At 44.5% G+C, this 14,972-nt stretch overlaps 1 protein-coding gene across 1 annotated transcript in view; it reads right to left on the bottom strand.

Annotated features, from left to right (window-relative positions):
* Positions 1-14,972, bottom strand: part of dcdc2b (doublecortin domain containing 2B) — a 56,534-nt gene that overhangs the window by 33,436 nt on the left and 8,126 nt on the right. The window contains exons 2-3 of the mRNA XM_059949743.1: positions 12,934-12,942; positions 12,589-12,628 (exon numbers count right to left, since the gene is read on the bottom strand). Coding sequence (XP_059805726.1) covers positions 12,589-12,628; positions 12,934-12,942 — 49 coding nt within the window. The remainder of the gene's footprint in view (positions 1-12,588; positions 12,629-12,933; positions 12,943-14,972) is intronic.

Here is a 14,972-nt window from a genome sequence, read left to right as displayed (position 1 = left end):
AAATGGAATATAAGGTGTTGTTCCTCCACCCCGAAGGTGGTCTCATCTTGGCACGAAAGGAGGCCTTTGACCAACATGTCAGAACAGGAATGAGAATCACAATGAAAATGCTTGGCCACTGGGAAGTTCCAATTTTGGCAGATAGAGCAGAGGTGCTCGACGAAGTGGTCCCCCAATTTACGTTGGTCTGATCGATGTTGAAGAGGCCACGTCAGGACGACTGGACACAGCAGGTGACCCCAGCAGATTTGCAGGTGAATTATTTCCTCACCTGAAAGGACTGTTAGGGGCCCTGAATGGAGGTGAGGGAGGAGGTCAATGAGCAAGTGAATCACTTTGGCCACTTGCAGGGATAAGTGCTGGGATGGGGATTAGTCGGAGGGACAAATGGACAAGGGAATCTCGGAAGGAGCAATCCCTGTGAAAAGTGGGGGGGTGGGGTGGTAAAGATAGGTTTAGTGGTAGGATCCCTTTGGAGAAGGTGGAATTTGCTAAGGATGATGTATTGGATGCGGAGACTCATAGGGTAGCAGATAAAGACAAAATGAACACAGTCAGTGTTAAGGTGGCAGGAAGATGGGGAGAGTGCAGGTCTTCGGGAAATGGAAAACACACAGGTGAGGGCAGCATCAATGGTGGAGGAAGGGAAACCTTGTTCTTTGAAGAGATGTCCTGGAAAGGAAAGCTTCTTCCTGGGAATAGATGTGACAGAGGCAAAGGAACTGGGAAAAGGGAATAGTACGTTTACAGGAAACAGGTTGGGAAGAGGTATAGACAAGATAACCATGTGGATCAGGTATATAAAAAATATCAGTCAACAGCTTGTCTCCAGAGATGGAGACAGAGAATTTGAGAAACGGGAGGGAGGTGTCAGAAGTGGATTTAAGAGCAGGGTGAGAGTTAGAGGCAAAATTGATGAAATGGATGAGCAAGGCATGGCAGGCAGTCAATAAGGTGTGAGGTCATAGCTAATCACAGAGTCATAGGAAAGAAGAGCACAGAAACAGGCCCTTCTGCCCATCTAGTCTGTGACAAACCATTTAAACCGCTTTCTTCCATCAACCTGCACCGGGACCATAACCACACACCCCACCCCTACCATCCATATACCTATCCAAATTTCTCTTAAATGTTGAAATCAAATTTGCATGCACCACTGGCAGCTTGTTCCACACTCTCAAGACCCTCTAAAAAAGTTTCTCCTCATGTTCCCCTTTCAACCTTAACCCATGATCTCTGGTTGTTGTCCTACCCAGCCTCAGTGGAAAAAGCCTGCCAGCACTTACCCTATCTATACCTCTCATAATTTTGTATAACTCTATCAAATCTCCTCTCAATCTTCTACGTTTCAAGGAATAAAGTCTTGAGGTTGATGACAAGGTTAAGAGGCCATCTTGTACCAGGGAACCATCCAACAGTTTTACAACTGTGGGGTATGAGCTGTCCTTGAGCCTGGAGGGACGTGCCTTCAGGCTTTTGCATCTTCTGCCTGATAAGAGAGGGGAGAGGCGAGAATGCTTGGCTACGCGGGTCTTGGATTATGGTGACTGCTTTCCTGAGGCAGTGAGGCGTGGCTCTCATAACCGCAGAGTAGAAGCCTGGTGGACGTGCTTTCAGACTCCTTCAGCTTTCTGCCCAGTGAAAGAGAGAAGGTCCAGGGTGGGTGGGGACCTCCCCGTGCTGGCTGCTCTACCAAGGTAGCGGGAAGTGCAGACAGAATCCATGGAGGGGAGGCTGGTTTCCGTGACGTGCTGAGTGCTCTCTGCAGTTCCTTGTGGTCACAGGCAGTGGAGTTGTCGTTCCAAGCTTCCGAGCTGTGATGTATCATTTAAAGTTGGTGGGGGTCAAAGGGAATGTGCCAATGACCCAGGTTTGATTGTGACCACTATTGCTGTCTGTGTGGAGTTTGCACGTCCTCCTGCCATCCCCCGGACCCTCTGCTCTCCTCCCATATGCCATTGTGTGGATTGGTGGGCCAGTAGGCCGCAGGAAACTGCTGCAAGCATGAGGGCGAGGGGCAGAACCTGCAGCGAGTTGCTGGGAATGCGGGATTGCGCAGGATTAATGTAAGTTGGTGCTCCCCGCTGCAGTCAGGAGTGGTGCCTGTTGCCTCGCCACAATCAGCAGACACTCTGTGAGTGTGGTGGTGAGCGGGGGCACTGACACAAAGTCTATTACAAGGGGGCGTTTACATGACGCGGTAGTGTAGCGGTCAGCACAACACTATTACACCACCTGCAACCCTGGTTTAATTCCCATTGCTGTCAGTAAGGAGTTTGCACGTTCTCCTCATGACCGCGTGGGTTTCCTCTCCGTGCTCTGGTTTTCTCCCACAGTCCAAAGATGTACAGCTTTGTATGGGTGTAATCGGACAGCACAGGCTTGTAGGGCCAGAATGGCCTGTTACCCTGCCTAATATCTAAATAACATAAATAAATAAACTCCAGGCACCGAATGCTAATTGAATTATTTCCCAAAACAGGACAGTTGAAGAAAAATATTCTCGATTATTGTTGAGTGAGCAAAGCAGATCTTTATCAGTTCCAAAGTGAAACTATACATTACACGGGAGCATGCCTGGACATGTTGTAGTTTGTCCAAGAACAATCGAGTTCAAATGACCTCATTCCAACCCTGTTCCCTCTCCTTTCCCTACCCCTCTCTCCCACTATCTACAGGTCAATGCTGAATGTGGATTCATACTCCCAGCACAGCTCCAACAGCTTGCAGCCCTAGCAAGCACACACCACCACACCACTCACCGTGTAAAAGTTCCTGCCCCATGCATCACCTTTCAACATCCCCCTCTTACCCTACATACATAGACCACAGAACATGGAACAGTACAGCACAGGAACATACCCTTCAGCCCACAATGTTGTACTGTACCAATTAAATTAGTAATCAAATGGCCAACTAAACTAATCCCCTCTGCCCTCACAATGTCCATATTCCTCCATTTTCATCACATTCACGTGCCTATCTAAATGTTTCTTAAAAATCCCTGATGTATCTGCCTCCACCCCCACCCTAGCAAGGCATTCCAGGCACCCATCACTCTGTGTAAAAAAACTTGCCCCTCACATCTCCTTTGAAATTACCCCCTGTCACCTTCAATGCATGCCCTCTGGTATTAGACATTTCAACCCTGGGAAACAGATACTGTCTGCCTACTCAATCTGTGCCTCTCATAGTCTTGTAAACTTCTATCAGATCTCCCCTCAGCTTCGCCATTTGTCCAATGTCTCCTATACTCTCTGATCCTGGCAGCATCTCAGTGAACCTTTTCCTTTTTAAAGTCCCCACATCCTTCCTGAAAGGGGATAACCAGAAATACACACAACATATACACACTGCCACTAATTAGATCAGTTCATGTGAAATGAGATCTTTGAATACTTGGCTTATTACAAAAGGCTCCGAGGGGGAAATGATCAAAATATTGAATTTTATGATCTGTTTGAAAGTGGCAAATGCAGCTCCAAAGTTAGAATCTTAAAGCATAGGTGAAAGTTGATTATGGTAGAATGGGAAATTGGATTATCTGGGACCCCCATCACTCAGGACATGCTGTCTTCTCGCTGCTGTCATCAGGTAGAAGGTACAGCGGCCACAGGACTCACACCACCAGATTTAGAAACAGTTATTACCCCTCAGCCATCAGGCTCTTGAACCAGAGAGGATAACTTCACTCAATTTCACTCACCCCATCACTGAACTGTTCCACACCCCATGTACTCACTTTCAAGGACTCTTCATCTCATGTTCTCCATATTTGTTGATTATTTATTTATTATTGTTGTTGTTGTTATTATTATTGTGTTGTTTTCTTTTTATATTTTCACAGTTTGTCCTTTGCACATTGTTAGTTTGCCCATCTTGAGGGGTGCGATCTTTCATTGATTCTATTTCTAAATGCCCACAAGAAAATGGAAGTCCGGGATGTATTTTGATAATAAATTTAATTTGAACTGTTGGACTATTTACATTGGATTTGATGCCAGGACAGATGGGGAAGATGTACAGTATTAATGAAATTCCCAGTTTCGGGGAATGCTAAACAAGTACGAGGGGCAGACTGGGAAAGTTCCTGCCTTATTGCTCTTAGAAAATCCAGAGAAATTATCCTGAAGATATCCTCCCATGTCAGAGGGTATCTAACAGAAAACCTTGGCATGCCTGTGTTATCTTAACAGAGATGCTAATTCATTCAAAATAAATGAATTAATGGAAAAGTATGGCTGAAAGTAAAATAAAAAAAAGAAAAATGCATTAAATTATCAAGAGCTAATATTTGCATTGTATAAATTCAAGGTCTAATATATCAATTGGCTGATTTAACAATGAAGAGAGATGCACGGCGAACAGTCCCAAATAGCCAACCCCGCAGACAGGTCAATACTCAGTGGCCTGTGGTCACGCTCGCTCTGAATCCCAAGTACAGTGCTGTACGTCCCCAGAATAACCAACACACAGACATGTGAGAGAGGAGCAGCTGCTTAACATTCGATCTCCATTAATACAGCACCATGTACTTCACTAGATAATCACCAAGGGATCACACAGTGTCCACAACATTACTACTGTGTTGGTAACGTATTAACCCCTTGCCCTCGTCCATTCCCTTGACTGAGACCATAAAGTATAGGAACAGAATTAGGCCATTTGGCCCATCGAGTCTGCTCCAACATCTCATCATGGCTGATCCATTTCCCTCTCAGCCCCAATCTTCTGCCTTCTCCCCATATCCCTTCATCCCCAACCAGTCAAGAATCTATCAACCTCAGCCTTAAATACACCCAGTAACCTGGTCTCCACAGCTGCTTGTGGCAACGAACTCTCTGGCCGAAGAAATTCCTCCTCATCTCTGGTCTAAAGGATGCCCCTCTATTCTGATGCTGGTCTCCCCCACCATCGGGAACATCTACTCTACAAGGCCTTTCACCATTCGACAGGTTTCACTCGAACACTGAGACCGGGGAAAGGTGCTACAAAGTCACTCAGAGTTTTGTTTCCATTAGCAGCAGCAATAACCATGATGCAACTGCTATTGCTCCATAGTGTGTACGTCTCCTAGCCGCAAACAAAACATCTCAGGAGACTCACCACCACCTCGTTTTTCCTTCTGGTTCCATTTGGCTTCTGGCTCCTTTGTTGTAAGTAACTGATGGAAGAAAAAATAAGTTAAGAAGTTGTGAGGGGGCAACAGAAAGTCCTTAGTTTCTCAAAAGAGGCATCAGTAACAAAATAAGTTCGTTCCTTCCTTATGTGCCATGTCATGTGTCATGAGTGACTATGATTGTTCTTGGCAAATCTTTCTTCAGAAGTGGTTTGCCATTGCCTTCTTCTGGGCAGTGTCTTTACAAGATGGGTGACCCCAGCCATTACCAATACTCTTCAGTGGTCACATAACCAGGACTTGTGATGTGCACCAGCTGCTCATACGACCATCCACCACCTGCCCCCATGGCTTCAAGTGACCCTGATCAAGGGGGAAAGGAGCTAAGCAGGTGCTACACCTTGCCCAAACGTGACCTGCAGACTAGCAGAGGGAAGGTAAACACAAAATACACTGCAGATGCTGTGGTCAAAGCAACACGTTCAATAGGCTGGAGGAACTCAGCAGGTCGGGCAGCATCCGTGGAAATGAGCAGTCAACATTTCGGGCCAAGACCCTTCGTCTGGACATTCCTCGACTGCTCATTTCCACAGATGCTGCCCAATCTGCTGAGTTCCTCCAGCGTATTGTACGTGTAGCGGAGGGAAGGGGTGCCCTAACCTCCCTCCTTTGAAAGAGCTAGTCCTCATTGTAGGAACACCCTCTTCTCATTGCTGCCATCAGGAAACAAGTCCAAGGACCTCGGGAGTCACAGGGGCAGGAACAGGAATGGGTTCAGGAACAGATACTACCCCTCAACCATCAGGCTCTTGAACCAAAGGGATAACTTCACTCAACTTCATTTGCCCCATCATTGAAATGTTCCCACGTCCAATAGACTCACTTTCAAGGACTTTTCATCCCATGTTCTCAATATTTATTGCTTAGTTTTTTATTATTATTGTTGTGTTATCTTTTTGCACTTGTACTATTTGTTGTCTTCTGCGCTCTGGTTGAACGCTCTAGTTGTATGGCCTTTCACTGATTCTGTTACAGTTACTATTCTATAGATTGGTTGAGTATGCTGAGAAGAAAATTAATCTCAGAGTTGGATATGGTGACATATACGTAGTTTGATAATAAATTTACTTTGAACTTTACATATCACCAGCAATCTGGGTTCAATTCCCACACTGTCTGCAAGGAGTTTCTACGTTCTCCCCATGACTGAGTACATTTCCTCCAGGTGCTTGGGTTTCCTCCCACATTCTCAACATGTGTGAATTAGTAAGAGTCAGTAAGTTGGGCATAATAAGTTGATAGCGGAAGCGTAGTGACCCTCGCAGGCTGGCCCCGGCACATCCTCAGACCATGTTGGTTATAGCGTAAACAATGCATTTGTAAGTCTTGATGTTTGGTGTACAAAGAAGCTCATCTTTAATAGAGCCATAGAAAAACACAGTACAGAAACTGGCCCTTCGGCCCATCTACTCTGTGCTGAACCATATAAACAGCGTACTCCCACAATTTTTCATTTCTGTCCCCAAAAAGAAAATTGAATATCTTCAGACGTGAAGATACATAATGGTTAGCACAACCCCTTACAGTACCAGCAACACGGGTTCGATTCCCGCTACAGTCTGGAAAGAGCTTGCACGTTCTCCCTGGCACTGTGTGGATTTCCTCCGGGTGCTCCGGTTTCCTCCCACAGTCCACAGATGTACCGGTTGGTAGGTTAATTGGTCATTGTAAGTTGTCCCAGGACTAGGCTGGGGTTGGATTGGGGGATTGCTGGGCCGCCTGGCTCAAAGGGCCAAAGGGCCTATTCCATACTGTATCTCAATAAGTGAATAAAATCACCTGCATTACATCACAGTACCGAGAGGCGTCCCTGTTGGATTTCATATCAAAGTAAGAATCGATATCATATGGGGAAATAAAATTAAATAATATTGCTCAAGTCTTCATTTTAGCAGCTACTGATGCAGCCACATTCCATTTACAACGTGGAACCAGACACAACTGTTGAGAATCCAGTCATCCACAGGCCCTGATTAACAGTCTGGAGGAATGCATCGTGTTGTACCGCCACATCTAAATTCAGTTCGTTAGGAGGTGATGATGATAGTGACGCATCATAAACACCTGTCGGTACGTGCCCGTTCTTCTGAGGCCACACGAGAAAGGCACCGGAGATCCACTTCACTGAGCACCTTCACCCACTCCACTGCCAAAGACAGAATCTCCTGGTGGCTTCACATTTCACTTCTGATCCCTGTTCCCATTCCGACATGTCGGTCCATGGCAAGAACAAACTCAGGTTGGAGGAGCAACACCTTATATTCCATCCTGATGGCGGGAAACATCGATTTCTCTAACTTGTGGTAATTTCTGCTTCCGTTCCTCTTCTCTCCTTTTTCATCCCCCATTCTAGTTTCCTTCTCACCACTTCTCTTCCTCTAGTTCCATCCTCTTTCGCTTCTTCCATGGTCCACTGTCCTGTCCTATCAGATTCCTTCTTCTTCAGCCCTTTACCTATTCTTCCTATCCCCTCCCAGCTTCTTAATTCACCCCTCTCCCATCCATTTACTTGTCCTTTTACCTGGTCTCACATATCACCTCACAAACAAGAGAAAATCTATCACCTGCCAGCTTGTACTCCTTCCCCTCCCCCACCTTCTTATTCTGGCTTCTGCTCTTTCCTTTCCGTGAGACCATACGATATAGGAAAAGAATCAGGCAATTTGGCCCATCGACTCAGTTCCACTATTTCATCATAGCCAATCCATTTTCTGTCTCAGCCCCAAACTCCTTGCTGCTCCTCATCTCTTCATGCCTCGACCATTCAAAATTCTATCATACTCTGCCTTAAATATACCCAACGACTTGGCCTCCACAGGCAACAAGTTCACAGATTCGCTAAATGTTCTGACAAAGGGTCTTGGCCCAAAAACATTGACTGTTTATTCCTCTACACAGATGCTGGGTTCTGCCAGCATTTTGTATTGTGTTGCTCAGGATTTCCAGCTTCTGCAGAATCTCCTGAGTTTATGCCTGCGAGATGGTGTTGTCATTTGTGTCAGATCAACCATTCCCTCTGGGAGCAGCTTCACCAAGTGGGCACGTTGGGTCAAGAAGGTGTTTCAATGCTGCTTGCACCCAGATAGTTCGAGGTAAGTGATCATGCCCGTGCTACCAGTGACAGCCTGATCCCACAGGTGAATACAAAATGCAAATAGAACTTTACAGGAGAAGCTGGACAGGTGTTAATTCTGCCCTGTGATGTTAAATTATTTCTGACTTTATGACCTTAGTGTTTAGAGTTGTGGAACTGCCCATTATATTTCACCGCAAGCCAGGACTTGTCTTTATAGCTCCGGCCAAAATGAGATGCTGTATTTTTAAAAGTAAATTCCTTTGACAAGGCATCAGGTTGTCCAGGAAGTAGCGCAGAAACTGAACAAGCAACAGCAATTGTTAATCACATCAAACTGACAGCTACGACAAGCAGAATCAAAGTTACAAAAGGCTACCATACAGGGAAAGGAGAACTACTTTTGTATAGGGCCTTTCAGAATCACAATCCAGTTGGTTATCATTGACATATCTCATAAAGCTTGTTGTTTTGCTGCAGCAGTATAGTGCAATTTGTAAAATATTCAGTAAGTTACAGTAAGGAATATATTAAAAATAGACATAAGTAGTGCAAAAATGGGAATAAAATAGTCAGCTGGTGTTCATGGGTTCATGGACTGTTCAGAAATTTCATGAGGGAGGGCAAGAAGTTGTTCCTCAGACTCCTGTATCCCTAGTAATGAGATGAGGGCAAGGTCCTTAGTGATTCAAAGGTTCAAAGAATATTCATTATCCAAGTATGTATGGAGTATAAACCCTGAGATTCGTCTTCCCCACAGACAGCCTCGAAACACTGTTCAAAAACAAAGCATCAAACCCCTCCATGCACAAAAAAAATAAAAAACCCAAATGGCAACAAAAAACAAACGAAAAACACAGAATATAAAAAACAAAATTGAAGGAGTCCAGGTATACTCAGTTCAGCTCAGTGTTCATCAACTGCAGGCTGTCCCGATCAAAATCGTCCAAAATAGCAACAAAAAGAGTGAACAGAAAGCAGAAATACGTCACAATGTCCACGACAGAGCCCAGTCCACAAACCCCGCCCAAGACCCAGATCCCCTGTCAGCAATGGACGAGAGAGAGAGCAAGAGTAGCGGTTAGCATGACACTATTACAGCTCGGGCATCGGAATTCAGAGTTCAATCCCCAAGTCCTCTGTAAGGAGTTTGCTTGTCCTCCCCATGAATTAATGGGATTCCTCCGGTTTCCTCCCACAATCCAAAGATGTACCAGTTAGTAGGTTAACTGGTCACTGTAAATTGTCTGATGTTTAGGCTAGGGTTAAATTGGAGGTTGCTGGGTAGCATAGCTGAAAGGGCTGGAAGGGCCAGTTCTGCACTGCACCTCAATAAAAATTAATTCTTGTTTTAATTCGAGGAGCAGAACTATTTATAGATACTAAGGTTCCAGAAACATTGGTGGTCTATGAAAGCCAAACGAGAGATGTTTCTAGAGGTGGAGAATATGGGAGGTCCAGAGGTCATAAAACCACAACATCATAAGATATAGGAGCAGAATTAGGCCATTTGGCCCATCGAGTCTGCTCTGCCATTTCATCATGGCTGATCTATTTTCCCTCTCAGGTCATGTCGAACTTGTACAAGAGCTGAATTGGGCTGTATGGTGTATTATGAACAATTTCAGGAAACTGGAATGGAAACAGAATAAAGAAGCATCAGCATAAACTGGTGATGGATGGAGAGGCAGTAAAGAGAATTCATAAACCTGAAATGATTTTGACATGAGTTCCTCCGGCATTTTGTGTCTGTTGCTACATAAAGCCATTATTCCAAAAATACAAAATACTGTACGAAACACTTAATGCCGACTGATTATCCAGGAGGTGAATTTTGCAGATGCAAACCCTGAATACACACCATCTGCCAAGTTCTTGATACATTGAGGCTCTGAAGAGTTGAACATGAAGGGGAACCTCTCACACTATTCCCTACACTTTCTTCTACCACAAACAAAATACATCTCTTCTGTTTTCCAGCAAAAACACATCCTATTATTTGAAAATTAAAATACATAATTCATGTTTTCCTTCACGGTTTCCTTGATGGATGAGTTGGCCAATTAGCTCTTGCCTGTAACTGAGAAGTTGTCAGTGTCAAATCACTGAATCCAACATCAATGGACTATCTTTCTGATCTACCAGAGATTCCTTCACTTGCTTATCAAATTTCACCACTTCAGAATCCTAAATCCTACATCCACTGTTGTTTAGAACTATATCATAGAACAGACAGCAGGACAACTCAGTGCAGGCCCTTCAACCTACAATGTTGTGCTGACCTTTTAACCTACTCCACGATCGATCTAACCCTTCCCTCCCACACAGCCGTTCATTTTTCTATCATCCGTGTGCCCACCTGAGTTTCTTAAATGCCACTGATATATCTGCCCCTATTACCACATCTGACAGTACATTCCACACACTCACCACTCTGTATAAACCTGCCTCTGACATCCCCCCCATACTTTCCTCCAATCAATTAAAACGTTGCCCCCTTGTATCAGTCATTTTCACCCTGAGAAGAAGTCTCCAGGTACCCACTCAATCTACGCCTCTTAACATATTGGACACCTCTATCAAGCCACCTCTCATTTTCCTTTGCTCCAAAGCAAAAAGCCCTACCTTGCTCAAGCTATCTGTAATGACATGCTCCCTAATCCAGGCAGATCCTGGTAAAGCTCCTCCGCACAAATTCATTGGAGGAGGTCCTTTCAAATATTTCACTGGTATTAATTCCCTCTGCAGTGAAATATTTGGCTTCTGCTTCCTTTCTTTCCAGTCCTGATGAAGGGTCTCAGCCTGGAACGGCGACCGTTTGTTCCTCTCCATAGATCCAGGATCATTGAAGACTCTCAGACATGGATGATGGGAAACCGGAGGGCGACATGGGAGGGAAGGGTTAGGCTGATCTTGGAGAAAGGTTTAAAAGTCAGCACAGCATGGTGGGCTGAAGGGTCTGCACTGTTTCAGACCATAAGGAGTGGAATTAGGCCATTCAGCCCATCAAGTCTGCTCTGCCATTCTATCATGGCTGATTTATTAACCCCCTCGAACCCATTTTTCTGCCTTCTCCCTGTAACCTTTGATACCCTGACTCATTAGGCAGTGTTTATGTTTCTCTGCTCAATGTGGAATTGAGTATGTTCCACAAATTAATACATTTAAACAGAACACCACAAAAAATATCTAGAGATAACTGATACTGACAAAAACAATAGCCAAGATGAGGCCACACCTTATATTCCACCTGGGTAGCCTCCAGCCTGTTGGCATAAATATTGATTTCTGCTTCTGGTAAAACAAAACCTTTCCTCTTTTTCTATTCCCCACCTCTTCTCACCTGCCCCTTAAACTTTTCACCTTTCACCCTTAACCCATGACCTCCAGTTGTAGAATGATTGAGACAGATTGATTAAAAATGTGTGGATGATGGAACTGCAAACTTTTCTATGTTATTTTCCAGCCTGATGTCATAAATATCAATTTCTCTAACCACCAGTTATCTCACCCCCCTTTCTTTTCCCATTCCCCACTCCTGACCCCTTGCCTTTTCCTCCCCTCCCTGGGTCCCCTCCTCCTTCCCTTTCTCCCACAGTTTACTCTCCGGTCCTGTCAAGATTCCTTCCTCTCCAGCCCTTTACCTTTCCCACCCACCTGGCTTCACCCTTCACCCCCAGCTTTTGATCCTGGCATCTTCCCCCTTCCTTCTCAGTCCTGAAGAAGGGTCTCAGCCTGAAAGATCAACTGTTTTATTAATTTCCATAGATGCTACCTGACCTGCTGAATTTCTCTAGCATTTTGTGTGTGATGGCTTCATCTCCTTTAAAGAAGGTTATGCTCTTTGAGCATTGACACCTCACTGTTGCTCAGTTGTGTTTAATTGTAATGCAAATTACAGTTGTCAGATTTCACTGGGCAACTCTTGAGCTAAACCATCATTTCATACAACCTGTCACAGGTTGTCATAGAAAGTGGATGTTCCGAATTCCTTTCTCAAGAAACTGTTAGAATTAATCACTTTTGTTACCTTACCATGACACTGAGACGTGTGTGTAAATTTGATTAATCTTTGGTCCTTCAATATCTGCTGATTAATAACTGTTCTTTCTGAGGGCATTCAATGCTCTAACCATTTATTTGGGTGACAGGGTGGAATAATATCTTTACCAAAGGGGGTGTAAGGGACTCCTTCCATCCACAGACCTGCTGGTCCCCCTTGGGCAAGGTGTGGCACCCGCTTAGTCCCCTGACCAGGGTCACGTGAAGCAGTCATGGGGGCAGGTAGTGGATCGTTGCAGGAGCAGCTGGTGCACATCACACGGGGGTCGGCAACCTGCGGCTCCCGAGCCATTTGTGGCTCTTTCACTTCTGTGCTGCGGCTCCCTGTGGCTTTGGGAAATAATTGGTCAGTATTTAATTAAAATGTATTTTATGTTAGTTTGTTAGCTTTTGAAATGTAATTCTAAATTTGAAGATTATGGTGATCTTGTACAATCTAAGTGTGGCGACACATTTCCTGGTACATCCGAAACGGCTCACAATTAGCCAGCATTCCGGCTAAGGGAGATAGCCTACGGGGGTTTGTGAGTACGCGTCTTTTGCAGCATCTGCGTCCATGGGGGCTGGGTTGAGGGAGGCTTAGAAGCAAGGCTGTTTAGTTCGAATAAAGTTATTCGACTGCAGTTTACTGACTGCCTGAACACACCGCTACAACGTGTTTTTATCGCTATTAATATACGTCACCACTGCCAATACCTGACACCCGCCAGTGCGCGATTTCTTTAATTTTTCGATCCAAGGTAAGCCAACTATGGAGAATTCTAAAAAAAGAAAAGTGACTGAAGAAAACAGAATGTTTAATGATACGTGGACAGATTCATTTGCTTTCACTGTTGACGAGACTGGTTTACCGGTATGCTTAATATGCAATGAGAAACTAGCAAACAACAAAAAGTCAAATGTCGCAAGGCATTTCCAGAATAAACACGCAGCCTTTGCTCAAAAATATCCGGATGGAGATGAGAGAAAAAAAGCCGTTTCGGAACTGATGCGGAAGGTTGATCTGAGCAAAAATCATTTCCAGAAATGGATGAAGTCTGGAAAATCAACGACATACGCCAGTTATATTGCCGCTCAGGAAATAGTCAGGCACGGGAAGCAGTTTACAGATGGTGAATATATAAAAGAATCTTTCATTAAGATTTCAGAACATCTATTCACGGACTTTAAAAACAAGAGTGAAATTGTGCAGAAAATCAGGGATATGCCCCTCTCTGCAAAGACTGTCAAAGACAGAACCATAAAAATGGCAGAAGACATCACAAGACAGCAAATTAAAGACATCAATTCAGCTGTGGCCTACTCGATTGCCTGTGACGAGTCTAAAGACAAAGGTGATATTGAACAAATAGCGTTGTTCTGCCGGTATGTAAACTCTGCCGGGCCACAGGAAGAACTGATTGAGTTGATACCTCTAAAAGACCAAACACGGGGGGAGGACATCTGTGAGGCTGTCTTGAATTGTTTAAGAGCCAAAGGAATAAAGACCACCCATCTGGTGTCAGTAGCTACTGATGGGGCACCTGCTGCACAACAAAGTCCAGTGGCTGTCCAAAGGGGAGGTGCTGAAACGCTTTGTCGCGTGTCTGGAAGAAGTGAAAACTTTCCTGGGCAGCAAAGGGCTCAACTTTCCTGAGCTGGAACAGCCAGAGTGGCTGGAAAAGCTACACTTCATGGTAGACATGACAGCGCACCTGAACACGCTGAACACAGCTCTTCAACGGGGTAAGGACGTACAGCCCTGCACATGTTGGAGGATGTTTTGGCATTCGAGCGCAAGTTGACGTTGCTTGCCAGAGATTTACAGAAAGGCACATTGTCTCACTTCCCCAATTTGAGAGAGTTCAAACAAGGTCACGACATGATAAATTCGGAGTATTTACATTCTGCAATCATCGCAATGCAAACATCGTTTGGGAAACGCTTCTGTGAGTTCAGAGAGGAAAAAAACACATTATCCTTCCCGGTCACTCCCCTAAGCATCGATCCATCCCTACTAAATACGACTGCATTGTCAGGTGTGAGTCAACCTGAACAAGTATGATAAATATTTTAATTGCCTATTATTTTACGTATATTCATATGTTTTCATTGTTCAGTGAAATAGTCCTTTTATTTTTCAGGTTGACAGCTGGCTGACGTTATTTTTGGTTTGCTGCTGGCGGCAAATTTAAGTTTGGCGTTTTTCATAAATACAAGAAGGACTCAAATAGACGTTGAGTATTTTACTTAAAAGTAACCTTCAACCCAACGTCTTTTTTCGGAGTTCAAAATGTTTTTGTTGCATGCAGAAATGTAATTTCATTTTCTCTGCAGGAGTTCATCAATTTCATAAATGCAACACATTATAGTTTGTTTATACATAGCATAAAGGCAAAACAAAACGTTGTATGCAGTGTTATTTCATTTTAAATGTCAAGCGGGTTTTGCGGCTCCCAGTGTTTTCTTTTCTGTGGGAAACGGGTCCAAGTGGCTCTTTCAGTGGTAAAGGTTGCTGACCCCTGACATCACAAGTCCTGGTTATGCAACCACTGACACCAGGCAGACAATCTCTGAGGAGTATTGATAATGGCTGGGGTCACCCATCTTGTAAAGACACTGCCCAGAAGAAGGCAAACCACTTCTGTAGAAAAATTTGCCATGAACGGTCATTGTCAT

The sequence above is a fragment of the Hypanus sabinus genome, chromosome 24, assembly GCF_030144855.1.
Source record: "Hypanus sabinus isolate sHypSab1 chromosome 24, sHypSab1.hap1, whole genome shotgun sequence".
In the NCBI taxonomy this organism is placed as follows: domain Eukaryota; kingdom Metazoa; phylum Chordata; class Chondrichthyes; order Myliobatiformes; family Dasyatidae; genus Hypanus; species Hypanus sabinus.
Note: the sequence above shows the minus strand (reverse complement) of the source record. Positions and strands in the feature narration are given on the sequence as shown.